This window comes from Acromyrmex echinatior, chromosome 17, assembly GCF_024713525.1.
Source record: "Acromyrmex echinatior isolate Ae372 chromosome 17, ASM2471352v2, whole genome shotgun sequence".
Classification (NCBI taxonomy): domain Eukaryota; kingdom Metazoa; phylum Arthropoda; class Insecta; order Hymenoptera; family Formicidae; genus Acromyrmex; species Acromyrmex echinatior.
Genome location: NC_141868.1, coordinates 7,525,118 through 7,544,751, shown reverse-complemented (window position 1 = coordinate 7,544,751; position 19,634 = coordinate 7,525,118). Strand labels below are relative to the sequence as shown.

Below are 19,634 nucleotides of genomic sequence, written 5' to 3'. Positions count from 1 at the left end.
AATTATTTTTTTCAAAAACAGATTTTGAAAATAATAATATCGAGATGTTTGTACAAAAATAATTTAAGAAATGATTCATTGAAGAAAAAATAATTTAAAAACAAAATTTAAGCTAATTATATTGATACAGCAGTAAGAATTGTGAATGTTATTATGATAGTTTTTGTAGAAATACAGAGAAATTTAAAAGATCTTTAAAAATAAAGTTAGCATATTTTTAGACTTGTATCATCTAGAATCAAGGAAGATGTATATTCATTTCAATCATAGGCCATAGCTTTTCGCTTGTCTTCAGATTGAAGTTATCACAATGATAGGAGAGAATTGTGATATAAGACTCTTTTGTTTCGTGCAAATTAGAGAGTTCTCACTCCTCAAAAGATTCTTGCAAAATTTCGAGAATTCCTGTCCTATAACCGAAAAAAAATCCTTTCAATCGTGATCGGTATGCGAGGACGCACGTAATTTTCATGATTGATCGCGATCGATTGTAATTGCTCACGATCGCGAGCAAGGACGAAATCCAAAAGGAGTCAAATGGGCGCGAAACGGCGGAGAGTATTCTCGCGATGCAGACAGGACGCACAAGGATGCAAGAGTGTCGGATACACGTTGGATAATTTACCGCCGGAAATCCTCAGTATCATCCTGAAGATGCTACCATTACACGACGTAGCCTGCACTGTTCGTCTAGTCTCCAGGTAGATCTCTGCCAATTTAGCAAAATTAAAGGCAGTTTTAAAAATTACAAGAACAAATTAGACAATTATTAGAATTTTATCGATCATCTATATTTATTCTAATTAATTTCCTAATTTACTATTAATTTTTGGAATATATTGTGAATTTAAGTATTAAATATTTAGGAAATATTTTTTTAATGGATAGATTTTATACTGTTCTGTATTGCAATGCATAACTGTGATCCTAAATATACTTCAGTATTTTTCTTTGAGATCTTAAATTTCGAAATTGGAAATCGTAGAAAGAAGAATTTGATGTTAAAATTAAATCATTTAGATCTGTCAACTTCAAAACCATCAGATTTAAAAGAGAATTTTGAGATTTCTTGCTCTTCTTAAAAATTATAAATTCTAAATCCTTGTTTATAAATTCAAAATCAATCTTTTAAATTCCAGCTTTTCTTAAAAACTTATATTTTCTAAAGAAGTCTAGATACTTCTACTCTTTTCTTCCTTGATCCTAATTGTTAAATAGACGCTGCTACGACATTGCTGCCACGGTACTGAACAGTGAATTTCTAGTGGCTGGCACCAAGCTTGAGATTGCAATAAAACGCACGGAAGACCTCATGAACAACGTAAAGACTAACACGGAATTAGTAGAGTACAACAAAATTTTTAACGCGCTGGAACTTATTCGCTGCCAATATCGAATGCTGAAGGCAGTCACATGGCGATATACCCATCCAAGGTTTCTAAATTCTTCAACCTCAAACTGATGAATTTATATTAGATTATTGCTATTTGGTTGTAAAATCCTGCTAGTTTACTTAAGATTACTGGATTATTGGATTAATTTTTAAATCTCTCCATTTAAATCTGTTTGCTATCAACTTTAAGAAATTGCTTATATTCAATATTTTCTTCCATATCTTTATAATTTAAAAATATACACTCTCATATTTGTTGTGCTAAATATTGTATCTTCTCTCCGGAGTCTAAATATTTTTTAAAATTTCTAAAGATTAAAACATGATATATTGGGGAAAGTCTTTTTACAAGTTGGCAAAAACAACTTTTAGCAATCCATATATTCTATTTTTAAAAAATTGGCAATTACACAACTTGATAGAGCAACGTTTCAGTTTTAAGAATCTGTATTTTTAATTGCGATACGATAATTTTTAACTTAGTTACGAGCAATAAAGTCAGAATGTCTTTTATTTAATCCGAGAGTAACTTAGAAACAAAAAATCATAGGAACATTAAAAAAAAACGATTTTGTGGAAAGCTTCGAGTGGAAAGCTTTCACGATAGATAATCAAACATTTGTTCAAATTTTTTTGGGCATGCTACAGACTTGCAAAGTGAAAAAAAAATTTTCACTTTTTTCAGTAGTTTCCTATATGTGAAAATTACAAAACTCACATAAATTCAAAAAATATAGCGACCATTCAAAAGTAGAGATTTCAAGCTTTAAAATCTTTTTTTTTTAATTCAAATTTTGATCATTTTTAATAAAGATATATTGATGGGAAAAGATCTTTTTACAATTTATAAAAGGATTTTTTCCGTAATAATATAAGATAAAAAAACTTTAACATTAATGTATTATTAAATATTAATATATTAATTAATCATAATGTATTAATTAATCGATTTTTATTCGAATATTCTCCTCCGATTTAAAATATATTTTTTGCTGAATGAGCATTAATTTTAAGAAAAAGAATTCCGTTAAATTTTTTTACGCGCGCGCGCGCGTAAATGTATAAAAAAAAGAATCAATACTTCCTTACCTATTTTATTTACATTAAATAGATCACGTGATTTACCCATCTCCTGCTTCTACGGCGGTAGAATCCTCGATAATCTCAATTGCCTACTGCAGACGGTCTTCAATCCTTGCCAGGAGTCGCGCGTCTTTAGTTACATCGACCTGCAGATCTTCGCACGCACTTGCGAGAATTTCATGGATCACTTCGAAAAAGTTACTGAACGCAAAATAAATGGGTAATCTCCTTATTTTCATCATCTCACCGTTTAATTTGGCGGTCACTTATCAGCGTTCGATTAATGAATCAACAATCTTCGATCGAATAGCTATCGCTCATGTTCGTTTAAGCAATGATCAGTAAAGACAAATCGTCAATAGATCTGCGCTGATCTCAGGATGTAAGATAGTCGACGTTCTGGACTGTCTGGAAGAAGGTCGGCAGGTGCTATCCTTTAGGATTTCATCAAGAACTGACAATCCCGTGGTAAAGAGTCAAAAATTTTTGAAGATGTGATATTTAGTGATGAACAGGACACATCGAATATTTTGGCACATTTAAATATTACAAAAATCCATATATTATTTAAAACTAAAAATTTTTTTAATTTTAAAAGTCTCTTGAATTTATATATTGAATTTCGTGAAATCTTGAATTTTTCAACAATAAATTTTTTCCTTTTACATTTATAAAACTTTATTATCTCAAATTATTTTGTTTTATATATAAGATTATTAAGATATTTTATAAGATATTAAGATTTGAGAGAAGAAATTTTATTTTATTTTTAATAATTTGTAGAATTTCTCTTATATTTTATTTTAAAACCAAAAGATTTCTAATTCTAAGGAAACTTTCTAAAGAATTTCAAGCATTCAAAATTTTCAACATTTCTAAGAATTTCTAAAAATGTCTCGTAAAGCAATCTAAATTTTCAAATTTTGATTATCTAAAGTAGTCAAGAAAGATCATTAATAGCGATATTTCTTTAATATTATATGAACATTTCTTAAGTGAAAATCTTAAGCAACAAAGAGAATTATAAGAATTTAAATCAAAATAGAGCCTATGGATATTGCATATTATACATATCGCTACTTTACTTCAATGACGCAACTAAAAAAATTTTTTTAATGATTCTCAAATTATTACTATGAATGAGTTAACATTACCCGCTCAATCATTACAAATAAATTAATTTAAAAAAAAATTGTCAAAATCATCACAACTCAAAATAATTAAAAAAAGAATCAACTCAAAAAGAATAGTTTTTAAGTTTTTATGAAATAAAAATGACAAAAATGACATTGGATCATGTTAAGATTGTTAAGAATACTTTTTTAATTGCTGTTTGATTAGTTAATAATTTTCTACCCAGTTTTTCCTCTTTTCTAGGAAATTTTTTTTTAGTTGTGTTAATTAAAAAAAAATCAAATTATTCAGGATAATTAATATATTTATGGAATAGATGCTTGTTTACTTTTGAAGTAAAAGAGCGATGTACAGGATGTCCCATTTTAAATGACGATCTCAAATTTCTCTTGAGATCACTACTTTGTTGAGATCAAAGCCATTGAAGATTGTATGTACCTCTTATCTTAAAATAAATTTTTAGTGCAAAAATGAAAGTAAGATAAATAAAGTAAGAATAATCTTCAATGGTCTTGATCTAAACAAAGTTATTCAGGAGATGTTCTTGAACAACATTCAAGAGGTTTTAGCCGTCGGTCGGACACCTTGGGTAATTCTAATGCCGGTAGTACTGTAACTTTCAAGACTTATACTCGAAAAATACTTAATAAAAAAATATTTTATTATAGTATTTTGAAAAGCTGTCGAGGTAAGCTAAAAGAACACGTAATAAAAAATGGGGAGTTCCATTTGAAAAATTTAAAATAACTTTGTCCTGACCTTGACAATGCCATTAAAAGGTCAAATCAATAATATCATTTTATGTCCCCCTCGAAGTCACAAAACTTTTGTCTGAATTTTTCTCTAAAATGCACTGTTCAAGAGAAATTTGAGGTCGTCATTTAAAATAGGGTACCCTATATATAGAATATGGTTCAATCCATCTATTTAATTTCTAGGTCAGCATGCATCTCAAATATGTCTTAAGACGCGCATGGTTCACATGCTTGCGGGTGCCTAATGCAAGTAACGAGTATTGCTGGCGGGACAAGCAGCGATATATGTATCTGAGATTACGCCGATTGGTTGGCAGCTACAACAAACATCTGTTTCATAAGCTGCACTATGAACGCAAGCTCATTCTTCGAGCAATGGTTCGTAAAATTTAACTAGTCGCTGAACAGCTACTACACAGCCATTTGTCAAAAGTAAAAGATTTTATAAATCAATTAAAAGAAACAATAAACAATCCTATTTTTGGTCAAAGAGAATCGTTAGTGCTTAATAATATCTATATTAATACGCAAATTTTTTTCAAATACATTTTTAAAAATCGCAAACTGAAGCTGAAATAATATCTTAAATTAAATTAATCGACCATTTTAATAATGTGATACCAAAGTATCTTAAAAATCTGTAAATAATTCATTGCAAAATAATTATTAGTTGTTGCACAGATGATGTTTATTAATTTATCAAAAATTTGTTTATTTATATGATATAGTAAAAATGCATTTTTTTTTTTTCAATTGAAATTCTCCGCATTTTCAGGCGCCATCGTTAGCATCCCGAAGACCACCGCCGGCTTCCACGTATTCAGGATATGGCGAATATGGGGGACAGTTCTTTTATTATGGTAATATGAGCAAATACGCTTACGAGAATAGATTCAAGTACACCAGGATCAGTAACGCAGGAAACACCGGCGGAGAAATTGAAGAGGAGACTAATAGGCCTTGCTTCGATTTGATCATTGGAATCCAATTAAGGCAATTTACTAAGAATAAAAAATTATTTGTAAAAAATCACAATAATAAAAAAAATTGCGAAACCTTCCCGATTTCCTGTAAACAGCTTGTTTAAAAATCTTCTTGTCTTTGCTTAAACTGTGACTGTTGCAAAATGAAGCTACCTTTTTCTGGTTCTTGAAAATAAAGTTCTTTATCAACCTTAATGAAAAATAAAATATCTGAAATTGGAGAAATATTATTAAAATAATATTTAATCTCTACTTTCAATAATATTATAAAGTAATCATTTAACAATGATTACGAGATTTTCTTTTTCTAATATTGTTCTATAATAATCGTTACATAATATCGATAACATTACTATAAAATAATAGTGAATTAGAGTAATTGTTCAATGAACGGCTTCTCGATTAAATGTCTAAAGTTTGCATTTTTTTCGAGTACAAATAAAAATAAAATAAAAAAATTGTCAATCGTGATTTTATTAATTTAGATGTTCGCCAGAATTAGCGCCGCTTGCCACAAGAATGAATCTGAAAACTGACAGTCTTGATAGCTGCGGTATCAATCCGAATCAAGAATTATACCTGAAATTAAGTGTAAAATGCGCAGTGTCCAAGACCAACAGACTGCCAGATACCTTCACATGGGAGGTGTGCAATCCTCGAAGAAACCGTTTGCAATGTCGATGAATTATGTATACATTCTTATATCTAATGTACAATAATATTTAGTGATTAGACCGATTTTTATTGTTATGTAACTGAAGATAAAATAAAATGGTCCGCACATTTTATTCGAATGTTGAAGTTTTTAAACACCTTCTATTTTACTACAGATAAAAATAATAAATTTATTTTGCTATATATTGCACGGCAAAAATTTACGCCAAAATTGTCGCTTCTGTGATGTCATAATCTAGTAGTAAAAAAACATATATGTAGTCAAAGAATAAAAGGCTTAATCTGTAAAAACGCAGCAAAAGGTCATAGAATGACACGTTGAAAACCAAGTGACTGAAAGATGTATATTTATTTACAAGAAAACTTTCTTAAATAACGAAATGTCTTTAATTCACGGACGCTGTTATGCTGACTGCTTCCTCCTCTATTCGATGAGGCTGCCACGTGGTGGTGTTCAATTTCTTAGCACGTTTTTCCAAGATACCGTAGGCGAAATGATTAAGTAGAATACCTTTAGGTAGAGCAATGCCTTGAAAGCGATATAGACCATCCGTAGATCCATTTGTAAGTCTGTGTATTGCCGATACAGTAACGCGTCCCACCAGGTCGCTATTGCCTACCATAGGACCTTTGCTAATATCCACATGGTCTCCCATACGATACAACGTTACTCTATCGTTGTTACTGTTTTTCGCAATATTGGGTATCTGCTGGGACTTGAAAGGATTATCCTGAAAGCAAAGATATGATCAAACTCTTAGCAAGTAATTATAAAAACAATAGCAATTAAGTTTTGTAAAATAATATCTCACAATATCCAGTTTTAACATCTGAATGAAGGCTGTTTCAAAATTGATTGCCAGTACTGAAAATCTATAGTGCACGTAACATAAACTGTAACATTTTCAGTGCTAGCAATAAATTTTTGGGACACAGCCGTAGTAATCTAATGCTATAATTGTATGTAATATAAAATTTTAAAAAAACAAAATTCTTCTTTAGAAATATGATTTAATTTTTACAAAACGCAAATTAATAAATTAATAACATAGAAAGTTGAAAAAATACTTGTTCCAAAAGAAATATAAATACGTGCATAATATATATAAATCCTATACAGAAATTTAATTCAAAACAGGAACATATTTATTGACGCTACAAGTGAAGAAATTTTCAAGTTTAATTATATATTCTTAATCTATAGTATAAGACTGTTTGAAAAGTACAAATAAAATATTATTAACAGAATTACCATTTCTAAATCTTGTTCGATATATATTATAAACATACAACAATCCTTTTAGAGAAAATATTATCTTTAAAATTATTTCTAGAATTATCAGACCCACATGTGTTCTGATTATAAGTTAAAAAGTTATTAACAACTTGCATTTCACGATTAATAAATTAAGTCAATCTTATTTCTTCTCTACCTGAAACATATCCAATGCAATACTAGACGGCACTTCCAACCTTTCCAGTAGTAATTCGCGATTTTTCAATTTAACAAAGAGTGCAGACATGGCACATAATTCAGAATTAGTCGGCCGCCAGTCCGGCAGATCAACAAATACGTCGTAAGTGAAGCTACCTGAGGTGATGTTTGGAATAGGAAAACTGTACAAGTGCAAATTTATATTGTCCTTGAATGCAGAATCTGCTACGGCGCCCAGAATCAACGAGCAAGTTCGCCAGAAGGCATAGTTAACCATGCGTATCCGTGGACTTTGCATGGTAATCAGTTGCAATTCACAATCACCCGTAAATGGCCTGTGCATGTCCCAAACTTGATTATCCACCAAGGCAATAGCTGACATCTTGGCGACGCTTTCAGAAATGTGCCTGGCACAGTCATACGGTGTAGAAATGTTTCGATTCATTGCCATTACAATCTCTTCTTCTGCCAACTTATATTTCACTTCTATCTTCTCAATTCTACCCAATTCTGATCGTTGCCTCCGCTTCTCCTCGTCGAAAAGCTGGCTCCTTCGTTTCCTGGCTTCTGCCTTAGACAATGTACCAGCGTATCTCGAAGACATAATCTGTGCAGGTAGCTTCAAGCCACTTGCACAGAACCTCTTGCATCTACATGATAGATTATACTCGATCAACACAGAAAATAACTAATGGTTCAATTCTAAGCAGACTTGTAACGTGTTCGTAAGACTCGTAACGTGTTCTCGTAAAACTTGTTAAGAACTTATGACTAGTAATTCTAATTTAATGTGTACGTATCATAATAAGACATATGATTATTCGTAAATATCTACAATTTGCAAATTTTATGGCTAATAAGAAGGTGTTGTAAAAACATTATATAAAGGTATAAGCACTTAAAAATTCTTACAAATCTTAGAATATGTTACGAGCCTTACAATTCTGCTTAGAATTTAAACATAAAACATTTATAATGTTAAAGCATTAAGATAAATTTTTTTCAAAATATACAAGGTGATTCATTTTAATCTTTCTCTTCTTCTTCATTCGTATTTGGAATGTTTTTTGATAAAATTGCATATTTTTGAAATATTTGCCTGTTAAGATTAAAATGAATCATCCTTAATATTGAATTGTTGAAATGAATTGTTCGTAATACGCAAATTTATTCAAATTTAAGAAGTACAAACTTTACATTAATATTAGTTTATAATAAATATCGAATTAATTCTCAAGATTTGTCTTGAATTGTTTCCGATTACAAGAATACTTCAATAGAAAAGAAACACGACTGTAAACATAGACTTTAAAACAAGAGATTTACAATTCTAAGAGTACAGGTACATTGAAATCAATTGATTTCACTAAAACACTCACTAAGACAGATAAAATTATTTAAAATTTTCTTAACATTTAAAATAAAAATACATACCCATGCAACATGTTGAGGTTAGGACGCTACAGATCAGATTTCAACAGATTTCGCGCAACCCGACATACGTGATTACTTACATAGAAAACATTGGAACAATTTTTTACGCGTGTAACAATAACTATACTGAGTTCTTTAATTAGAATTACTCTTAGAAACTATAACAAATATTCAGTAACAAAAATGGATAGATCAAGAATGAGAACACGCTAGCGCTACTTTGACATGAGGTTTATTCATTTGCACTTTTTAATGGCTCCTGGACGCGGAAGGGGCTGCGCACGATAAAAGGAACAGAGAATAAGAATTTCAATCTATCAGAAATCATGTATTGTGGAATAAACAGTTTCTGATAGGTTGAAGTTCTTAGGGGCTCCGCACAATAAAAGCAACAGGGAACAGAGAATAAGAATTTCAACCTATCAGAAACTGTGTATTCCATAATATATGATTTCCAGTAGGTTGAAATTCTTATTCTCTTACATGTTCCTTTTCCTTTTATTGCGCGGAGCCCTTACTACTTCAACAGTGTTGCTAACCTGTACAAATTAAAATTATGTTGCCTAGGGATTTTTGTTAGTACCAATATTATCCAGTCTAATTTTTCGGGAAAATGTCATGTAACCAAAATTTAGGAGATTTCTATCTCTAGCTGTTGGGGATTTTTAAAAAGTATGCGTTAGTAGGGAAAAATATTCAAAATAATCTGGCAACATTGATTAAAGGAAAAAGAATTAAAGAGATGAAATGGAGTAAAGTACGTGAATGAACGTAGAGCAGAACGTAGATTTTTGTTATTAATTAAGTTAGTAAATAAAAAATATTTAATAATTGTATACATCACATATGTAAATATAAATATAAGTCAATATATATATAAAGCATTGAAAAACTATAAAGCCGGTTCCACAAATGTAATTAATTTTTATCTCGGTTTAAAACTTGTTATTTATCTTTCTCTAATTCTAAGAATTAGATAAAGATAAATGTTAAGTTAAACTGACATTAAAGTTAATTTTATATTTATGGAACCGAGCCTTAATGTATGATATTCATAATGGCTATTTTTACCAAATCGTCTTTAAGAACAATTAAAAACACATGGCACAATATAATTCAATATTCTTAATTATTAACACAATATTCTGTTATCATTGCTGTAAAACAATACGTTCTAATTTTGTTTTCTTTTTTTGAGCAAGTTTCAGATTGGAGTTATAGTGTTCAAAGAGAGTTCACTAATTAATTAGATTGTTACATACACATCTATTAATAAAATCTACTGTTGTTAAAATATATGCTATTCTATCATGTACAAATTATTTGGTACAACTATATCTTTCTTTTAGATTTATTTAAGCAAGTATTACAAGTCTTGAGTACATGCTGTGGGGAAAAACAGAATATGATATTTCTCGAGGAATTAGGAAGATGTGCTACAACAAGCGAGACATGCCCGAATTGCGGACAACCTACAAACGCATCCTTTTCAAGGCTTGTGAAAGATAGTTGTGGTCACACTAAGTGCCGAATGTGCTTGCTATATGAGGAGCACGGATGTAAAATCTGTGAAACTCAACATTGTATTCAAAGAGAAGGTATTCAGAATTGTTTAAATGAAGTTCATGAGGCTGTTCTTTTTAATTGCTTCATGCCTATCTTTTTTGGTCTATCTTTTCTCTTTTCCTTTTGACGTTGAAGAAACCAAAAATTCAGCTAGAAAGAACAGATCAAAACAGCTTTCGAATTTTCTCTTTGTCAGATTTTTTCCATTCTGATTTTGAGTTCTTTCCATCTTATATAATGAAACTTTTGATAACGCAGAAGAGCCACACATTGTGAACAAAGAGCAAAGTGATACACGAATATTACCGCATGAAGTGGTCGTATTGCCATTAGAATTAGTCATCAACAAGGATTCCAAATCTAAGGAAAATCATTCGGATTCAAACTTCGCCGAATGCGGATCATCGAATCTCTATGAGAACATCACTTTTGACAACGAAGGAACCTATGGATCTGTAACAAATGATGCAGTCATCAACAATGCAGTCACTAATGACACAGTCACTAATCACACAATTACTAATGATAATTCCAGCGAAACATACATTCCAAGACTAGAATCTTATAATGTAGCATTGAACATTGAGAACCATTTGAGAAATGAGAATGATCATGATTCGCAGAATTTGCAGAATCAATATGTAAAAAATGTAGATACCGATCTAATTTTTTTATAATTATATATTTTATTTGTATAAAGATTTTGCAAATCGTTATAATGTCCATCAGCTTTTACAGCAAATAATTTTTATTTTATTTTTTCAATGATTATTTTCCAAAGTCAAATTCTTAATTTAGTTTACATTGAAAGAACTAATTATTTATTTTTTTAATAATAAATTTCTAATTTAAATTTAATAAATTTATTAGTAGTAACTTATACTCCCCGCTTTATATTATTATAAATTAAAAATTCGATTTTGGAAAATAATTATTAGAAAAACAGAATGGCAATTGTTTGCAGTGCAAGCTGATGGAATATATTTTTAATTATTTACAGGACGATCAAGCAAAAACGAAAAATAGTGAGAAAGAGGTTGTGGAGAAAAACAAAAACAAAAACGTCAAACGTCGTAATCGTAGTCATATAACAATACTATCGGGTACTCCAGAAAGATACAAGTGCAATATATGTGGTAAGATTTTTCGCAACAAGAAGGGCAAATGTTATCATGATGCCTGTGTAACAGGTATCAAACCTTATCAATGTACCTTATGCGACAAGAGCTTCGTCAAACGCTCTCATTTCGAGTATCATGAGAGAGTCCATAAAGGATATAAGCCATACAAGTGCAATCTCTGTGACAAGGCTTTTCCTCAACAGAATAAGCTCAACAGACATATGTTTTCTCATAGCAGTAAGTGTACTTTATGCCCATGTCACATTACACATTGGAAAATGAGGATTGTGAATTAAAGATTAGAATTCAATTAAAGTCAGATAATTTTAATTTTAATCCGTTTCCTTCTAATTGGCTAAATTTTAATCCTCAATTCGCAATCTTCAGTCTTCAATGCGTAGTGTGACACAGGCATTAGAATTATTCAATTAGTTACAGCATGTCATTATTAATCAGAATTGGGTAAGTTAGTTTTTTAAATAAATTAAGTTAAAGTTAATGGCTTATAAAATTAATGAAATTAAGTTAAAAATTCAAGGAATAAAGAATTAACTTAGTAAAAGTTAAGTTAAGATTGAATTAACTTAAGTTTAAAAAAAATTATTTTTGAGATCAGAATGTCCTAATTTTTCTTATAATGAGATTACTTTAAAGTAATTACTTACAAATATAGATTATTAGGTAAATTTAATTTTATATTCACATGTAAGTTACTTATATATAATAAGAGTTACACACTATAAGACGTTTTTGTAGAATCTTACAAGAGAGAAGGGTATATATTGTATTATTTCTCTTCTTTTAACCTTTATCTAATTTTCTCTTTAACTTTTAACGACTGCTCATGCATGTTTACGACTATATCGACTAGATATTTGTTACAAAGATAAACGTAACAATTTAGGAAATGAGTGGATGTGTAGTACAACACTTCTTCAGCTAAGACTCATTTCATATTTATGTTGCTGAAATATAACATTTATGATATCTATGAAAATTAGTGTGATTCAAATATAAGCGGGAATTGACAAAACCTAGTGAATCAATAAAAACTAGCTACCGTATGATGTAACTCTTATTATAGTCTCTCATCATTGAATTTTTTCTAAATTAATTCTCTAATGATTATTATTAAGACTTTATAGAAAAAAAAATATTAGCATTAAGAGAGGTAGAACAATTTTTAATTTAAAAAAAGTAAATAAATTAAAATTTAAAAGTAACTAAATTAAGTTAAAAATTAATGCATTTAAAATTAACTAAGTTAAGTTAAAAGTTATTAACTTTCTAACTGTTTTTTTAACTGTTAACGTTTTAATTAGTTTACCCAACCCTGGTATTAATAAATTATTAGATAACAAATATGAAAGTTTTAATATTATTGAACATAGAGATTATAAATATTTTTCGTAATTATAACAATGATATACAAGATGATTCATGATCATTCTTGAAATGTTATCTTGAATAATCATTTTTTCGAAAAATTAATTTCATAGAATTGTTTAGCTTGTGGAGTGGACAAAGTTAGAAAAAAGTTCTCTTCAAGTAAATTCTTTAAATGAATAAATCAAAATCATTTTTTTTTTCAACAATATCGCCTATTTTTTATTATAAATTCTTACAGATCATTATATATTATTTCGTAGGATGAATATAATTGTCTAGTATAATCTCGAAATGTTAAAAAAAATTTTTTTAATGTTCCAAAATATAGTTAAATATTCGAAATGTCTATCATTAATTTTCAGATATTTAGCACAAAATATTAATAAAAACTGAATTTTATAAAGCTTTTTAGGCTTTCACGGCTTATCTTCAAAGATACTAAAAGGTTAAACACAGCGATAATCCGCAAACCTTCTGGTATCTTCGAAAAACTTTATTAATGATTTCATTACTAAGTAAAATTTCTATTTCAAAAATATAATTATTTAAGATAATATTTCAAATAATAATAATATACAAACTCTACTCAATGCATTTATATAATGCATGTTAATTACATGTTACAGAAGAGAAACAATTTCCATGTTCCGAATGTAATAAACGATATAGCAAAAAGGATGATTTAAAGAATCATTTAAGCATACACAATTCGACGGCTATATATAAATGCAAGTCCTGCGACAAATCTTTCCGCATATTAACTAATCTGAAACGCCACATGCAAACGCATACCAGTAAGTATTAGAAAAGTCTTTTCTATTTTCATGAATTTTGTCCAAGTTATGCTTAAACAAAAGTTTTATTTTTTAAATCTACTTTAATGATTATATGACCTAAAATTATTTATCACATCTTTTCGATTTTCAAAAGAATAATGATAATGAATGATTGTTACTACAGGCGAACGGCCGCACAGGTGCGATCAGTGCAACAAGAGTTTCAAAGAAAAATCTTTGTTAATACGGCACAAACGGACCCATGGGAAAGAAAGACCATTCTCTTGCGCTCACTGTAATAAAGTTTTCTTGTCAAAGAGTGAATTGAGACGGCACTTACCTGTGCATTCAGGTGCGTTAAATACTGGAAAAGTCTCTTTACAAGTTGGTAAAAAGGCTTAGCAACTCATATATTCTATTTTTAAAAATTGGCAATTACCACTTAATAGAGTAACGTTTCAGCTTTAAGAATCTGTATTTTTAATTGCAATATGATTTTAACTTACAAACTTGCAATATGATTTTCAATTACAAATAATAAAATTAGAATGTTCTTTTTACTTAATTCGCGAGTAATTTGGGAACAAAAAATCGTAGAAACATTTTTAAAAAATGACTTTGTAGGGGAAGCTTCAAGCTTTCACAATAGATCGAAAATTTGCTTAATTTTTAGAGGCATGCTATAGAGTAACCTACAAAGTAAAAAGAAAATTTTTCATTTTTTTCAGCTTGTAGTTTTCTATATATTAGGTGTTGGAATTAATTCGTAGCGTTTTTTAATGAAAGAATGTTATTTATTTCACATGAGCATTAAAAAATACATTAATGAAAGTACTTCCCATCACTTGTAAAACGCTACGAATTAATTCCAACACGTAATATAAAAATTACAAAACTCACATAAATTTAAAAAATATAGTAACTATTTCGAAAATAGAGATTTCAAGCTTTTAAAATCTTTTCTTTAAATTTAAATTTTGATCATTTTAATGAAGATATATGTACAGGGAAAGATCTTTTTACAAACTTGTAAAGAGACTTTTTCCCTAATCCAATATTATACTATTTTTACATGATGACAGTCTCAAATTCATTTCTTCCAGACGAGAAACCATTTTCCTGCGAGTACTGCCAGACACTGTTTAGACGTAAGGACAACCTGAATCGACATATCAGGCACCACCATACCGAAGACAATTGCGAGATGAGCAAAACGCCAGTCGTTGAAGCGGACCCATCTTGTGCGAAGAATAATCAACAACGGCAGAAACAGAGGTCGAAGAAGACACAGTCGAAGAATACTGGTAAAGTAGTCACGACGTTCGCGAGCTCTCATGATCAGATCAACTCACGGCTTGACTCCATGGGCAATATCACGCCTGTAATAAAAGCTACCAGTGAAGTGAGTAACGCGGTACCAGTGATCAACGGACCCATCAACATCAGACGGCTGGAGGACAAGACCGATAGGAAGATATTTACATATACAGAACCGATTCCGATCGCTGAAGCAGTAGTGCTTAACTGTCGGATCGAGGAGAAGTTGTATCCGCAAAGTGCCAACAGCCACAATTACTTTGTGCAAAACTATCTTAAGGACAGGAACTCCAAAGTGAATTCGTATCCTAACAATAAACCAGCGCCGCAAGAAAATCACAATTCTACGTCCTCGCAAATTGAGACACTTCTTCCAAGAGTGACAGTGAATCAAAGAAATTCCACGACTGATGTCTACAATAAACGAATCATAAGATGCGAAGAAGAAAAGGACAACCACGATGAAAACGAGGATGAAAGGCATTCCAAAGAAAGGAAGAATTTCAAGGATCACGAGGATTCTGGCCAAGAATCGATTTCTTTCCAAGAATCTAACTGCGTCTCTACAATTAAGAAGCATACTATAGAGTCGGAAGAATGTTCGGACATAAATTCAATGAATAATAGTAGTTTGGATACAACAACGAATCATACACTGCCACAGGATTCTCAGAACAGTTGCGGAAAGAAACAAAGCGACATGCATTGGAGACGCAGAATTGCGGAGACACTGAAGCAATGCTGATCTCACACAAATCGGTTCATTTGAATCCTATAGTCAGAATGAAGTAAATTCAGTAATAATTCTGATGAAAATTTTTCTTAGAAAAATTTATTACATAATTTTTCAGAACTTTTATATAAATTTTAGAATATTTCAGAATTTCTGTACAATTTTATATGACATTTTAAAATTTCTTAGATTTTTTATACGAATTAAAACACTTTTCAGAAGACAATCTACACGTCTTTTCTAGAATTTTTATTCTGAAATATTCTAAAATTTTTAAAATTTCTCACTAAAATTTCTTTCTGAAAATTTATAAAATCTGAAGAAGTTTTGAGGTACATTTTCAGATATCTTAAATGATACAAAATAAAAAAAATTTTCAAAATATAAGAATTTTTTTCATCAGAGAAATGTAAGGTGGAATATAAAATGGCGAGAAATATACAAAATTCTTATAGTAAAGCTTTCTCTCTTACAATTCTAAAATTATTTATTAACGAAATTATGACTGAACCAAGATATCGTCCTTTCTACTTTTTTATATATAAATTATATTGACTTAAATCATTGCAATACATATACATATAGATACGATTTACAATCTTCATTGAAATGTTTTACAAATCAAGACTGATTATAGAATACTGGTTATATGGCGCCTAATACAATTATATACCTTAAATGGGATAAATAAAACATGAAATCCATATAGAAAATACAGATGCAATTAAAAATAGTATAACAATTTATTGGCCACCCTCTCACTCTTATGAATTTTTAAGTCAATTTACACTATAAATAGAGGCAAATTTAGCATATCATTTATATGATTATTATTGACGGTTTATTTACAATAATTAAATTACTTTCATACAATAATTGCACCGCGAATTAAATTATCTCTGCATCAGCCTTATATAAACATTTAAAAAAAAAGACATGCTAATTATTGGCGCATCGTTAATTTAACAAGATTTATTCTTGTTTCTTAATACTAATTTTTATTAATTATGGATATTGCTAGAAAAATGTTACAGAATGAGAATTTGCAAAATAAAAAACTTTTGATAAATTTGTCACTGTTTATGCAAATGAACGTTAATAACATTTTTTAAATGTACATGTTAGAAAATCGTCCCTTTTGCAGCTAGTTTTTTCATTATTTTTTTTATTTGTATAAACATTTATATATATATATATATATAATTTAAGAATTTATAAATCTAAAAATTTATATATATATATATATATAATAGTTTAAAAAAAACCACTAATTATTCAAGGAAAAATTCGGGCATGTCAAATGCTGCAATTCTTCATTGACTTCGCAAAACGAATAAAAAAAATTGAGGAAGAGACGGAATAATTTTTGAGTAAATTGAAGAATTTATAGATCTAAGAATCTATTCATATTCTTCTTCATCAGGTCGAACTTGAACTTGAGGAAACCGTCTGAGAACCTGGTGCTGTTGCTGTTGCGGCCGTCTGTGCTGAAGGGGAATGTTGACTTCTTCGGGACTGCGGAATACTTGATTTATCGGGAGACGATACTGCGGGAATCCTGTAGGCTGTGGACGGGCCGACGTGGGGATACTGTTCAAACTTGGCTGTGGACTCACAAGGACCTGTACAAGACCTAACCGTTAACGTGTCAATACAGTCGATCGAAAGAAGATCATACAATTTATTTCATATTCATCATGAATAAGTAGAAGTAGTGGACGAAATAAAAAGATCTGCCTATATAATATTCAGAGCTCAGAAGAAAGTCTTAGTTTCGTGATCTACATTCGTGACGTAAATCTTTAATTAAAATTTTTGTAACTTTATAATTAAATAATTTTTAAGATGTAAAAATTGCAAATAAAAAGAAAAAACACAAAAATCTTAAAAATTTTAAATTATAATAAATTATCTACTTAAAACTCAGATTTGAAGAAATTAAAATTCTAAAATTAGAGACATTGTAGCTTCTATTTTACGGTCTCTAATTGTAATTATTGAAGTGTAATTGTCATAATTCCAAGATGATAAACACACCTGCGGAGCAGGACGACGCACCGGGGCAGGTGTAGGAGTGATCTGATAATCACCAACCTCCCTTTCATCCGTATAAATATCAGAGGGGTAATACCTCTCACTGTATCTTAAAGTAACGTTGGGTTTGGTCTCAGCTTCTTGAAGATTCAGCGGTTTATACAAATACTCATTGACGAAATGGTACTGTGAGCTCTTCTGACAGCTGATATCGCCGCTGGGTGGCATACAGATTAGATGTACCTGATAAAGTGATAAAGTAAAATATATTTTAATTTCAGAGTTAAACCCGTAAGTGATAATTTTCTTAGTAAATTAGATTTAACAGAAAAACAAACAGCAATCAATCATCATTAATGGAATGTCTCTATTTCTTAGATACTAAAAGAATAAATAAGAAAGGACATTTATAATTGGTTCACTGACCTGATGGAAAGTGAAGCCTTCAGGACAGATCCACGAGTGCTTAGCGTTGTCTTGACAGTAGTGGAAGACCTCGCAGTTGAGGTCCTCGTCAGCGTAGTAGCCGGTCTGCTTGTTGACACAATCGAATCTGCTTTGAGGTAGAAGAAGGCTAAGACGATCAGGTTCCTCCTTTTCCTCCTCGAGCTCTTCCTTAGTAGGTCCATCAGGACCGAACTGGGACTGCGGGCCTCGAATGGTAGCACGCGATGAAGAACCAACGCGGATGGCCTGAGTGTAATCGCGACTGTCTATTGGTGCCGCCGTTGGTTTGCGATACAACTGCAATACATGCGTACAATTTAATATAAAGAATTTAATAAAAATAAAATTTTGCAGCACGCGATAAATGCATACAATTTCTGAACTCACCGGTTGTTGATTAGAATTCCTATAGATTGGCGTCGACGACGGCGTGGGTGTCACTGCATTATCCTCGTAACTGTTATCACGGAATCCCTGGGCTGAACTTAAGCCGGGCGAGTAAAGTGGTCCTAAGCTACTTGGCTTTCCGGGAAATGAAACAGCTCTGGTTTCTAAGTCGTAAGAATTCTGCGCCGCAATGGCGGTACTGAGCAATCCTAGGAACACCCAATACATTCTGCAAAACACGGAAAATGCTCGTAATTCAGTGCCTGGAATAAAATACAACGTTTCATTTATCTAAGTAAACAGAGAAGAAACTATTAATTATTTAAAATATTGCGAGTTTAATTTTATACTTAAATTTTTTGTACTATTTTTTTTATATGTATTTATATTTCTATAAAAGTGTTTATCAGAGAATTTTCCCCATTTTTCAAATCATAATGTGCCATATGATTATACTAATTTATGACAACTATGACATGTCCGAATTTCCACAATCGAGAATTATTCACGCGTTTTGAATTAAAATAAAAAATGAAAACTAATTAATAGTTCTTAATTATTATCAGTATAGAGGATAAAATTATTGATCTCTCGAAATTAGATTGCGTTTCTTTACGTGAGAGTTGGCGAATATCTGAGATCATCGGCTCTCAATGACGTTTAAGCCGATCAAGTTCTGAATAGGCTTAATCGATACCTTTGATTCGAACAGAATCCATTAAACGCGATGGCACTTTCGATTGTGCGGCCTTTTGATACAAATGGCTGCATTTTGAAGATATCGATGGCCAAGATCACTTTCTCTTGCGTGTACGCGCGCGTGCGTGCGTACGTGCGTACGAATTTAATAGACGTCGATTTGCGAGAAAGTACAGCAGTACGCGGCTGCGATTTCTCAAATAAATTTTTTTTTTGCTGTTGTAATAGCGCTGGCATACGATTACAATCCAATTCGTATCTCAGTTTAAACTA

The 19,634-nt window shown here is 30.6% G+C and overlaps 4 protein-coding genes across 7 annotated transcripts in view; 2 read left to right on the top strand and 2 right to left on the bottom strand.

Moving 5' to 3' along the window:
• Positions 1-46: 46 nt before the first annotated feature.
• On the top strand, positions 47-6,136 carry LOC105153169 (uncharacterized). The gene is made up of 7 exons (XM_011067877.2): positions 47-701; positions 1,219-1,434; positions 2,505-2,696; positions 2,839-2,944; positions 4,549-4,743; positions 5,141-5,358; positions 5,834-6,136. Exons 1-7 carry the CDS (start codon positions 538-540, stop codon positions 6,030-6,032), a joined length of 1,290 nt encoding a protein of 429 aa, XP_011066179.1. The 5' UTR covers positions 47-537; the 3' UTR covers positions 6,033-6,136.
• Positions 6,137-6,353: 217 nt separating this feature from the next.
• Positions 6,354-9,267, bottom strand: mRpL39 (mitochondrial ribosomal protein L39). Its single transcript, XM_011067798.2, has 3 exons — positions 8,893-9,267; positions 7,457-8,108; positions 6,354-6,754 (listed from the first exon to the last, which is right to left on the bottom strand). Exons 1-3 carry the CDS (start codon positions 8,901-8,903, stop codon positions 6,410-6,412), a joined length of 1,008 nt encoding a protein of 335 aa, XP_011066100.1. The 5' UTR covers positions 8,904-9,267; the 3' UTR covers positions 6,354-6,409.
• Positions 9,268-9,509: 242 nt separating this feature from the next.
• On the top strand, positions 9,510-16,507 carry LOC105153131 (uncharacterized). Of its 2 annotated transcripts, none has more exons than XM_087414874.1 (7): positions 9,510-9,649; positions 10,242-10,490; positions 10,717-11,108; positions 11,459-11,816; positions 13,595-13,762; positions 13,929-14,096; positions 14,848-16,507. In XM_087414874.1, exons 2-7 carry the CDS (start codon positions 10,298-10,300, stop codon positions 15,804-15,806), a joined length of 2,238 nt encoding a protein of 745 aa, XP_087271000.1. In that variant the 5' UTR covers positions 9,510-9,649; positions 10,242-10,297; the 3' UTR covers positions 15,807-16,507. The 2 variants fall into 2 exon arrangements, with proteins under 2 accessions (XP_087271000.1, XP_011066099.1); XM_011067797.2 differs by having other exon boundaries at positions 9,511-9,697.
• Positions 16,508-16,789: 282 nt separating this feature from the next.
• Positions 16,790-19,634, bottom strand: part of LOC105153130 (hypothetical protein) — a 10,878-nt gene continuing 8,033 nt past the window's right edge. The window contains exons 2-5 of one of the 3 annotated variants that reach the window (XM_011067793.2): positions 18,663-18,925; positions 18,255-18,572; positions 17,832-18,071; positions 16,790-17,416 (exon numbers count right to left, since the gene is read on the bottom strand). In XM_011067793.2, coding sequence (XP_011066095.1) covers positions 17,195-17,416; positions 17,832-18,071; positions 18,255-18,572; positions 18,663-18,890 — 1,008 coding nt within the window. In that variant the 5' untranslated portion in view covers positions 18,891-18,925 and the 3' untranslated portion in view covers positions 16,790-17,194. Of the gene's footprint in view, positions 17,428-17,831; positions 18,072-18,254; positions 18,573-18,662; positions 18,926-19,634 lie in introns of all 3 variants that reach the window. The other 2 variants (XM_011067792.2, XM_011067796.2) reach the window with 2 other exon arrangements.

Coding starts and splice junctions, on each gene's coding strand:
- LOC105153169 (XM_011067877.2), top strand. CDS start 538: ATGGGCGCGAAACGGCGGAGAGTATTCTCGCGATGCAGACAGGACGCA. Junction 1,435..2,504: donor TGGCGATATACCCATCCAAG/GTTTCTAAATTC, acceptor TACATTAAATAG/ATCACGTGATTTACCCATCT. Junction 2,945..4,548: donor CAAGAACTGACAATCCCGTG/GTAAAGAGTCAA, acceptor TTTAATTTCTAG/GTCAGCATGCATCTCAAATA.
- mRpL39 (XM_011067798.2), bottom strand. Junction 6,755..7,456: donor TTGCATTGGATATGTTTCAG/GTAGAGAAGAAA, acceptor CTTTGCTTTCAG/GATAATCCTTTCAAGTCCCA.
- LOC105153131 (XM_087414874.1), top strand. CDS start 10,298: ATGATATTTCTCGAGGAATTAGGAAGATGTGCTACAACAAGCGAGACA. Junction 13,763..13,928: donor CCACATGCAAACGCATACCA/GTAAGTATTAGA, acceptor TTGTTACTACAG/GCGAACGGCCGCACAGGTGC. Junction 14,097..14,847: donor GCACTTACCTGTGCATTCAG/GTGCGTTAAATA, acceptor CATTTCTTCCAG/ACGAGAAACCATTTTCCTGC.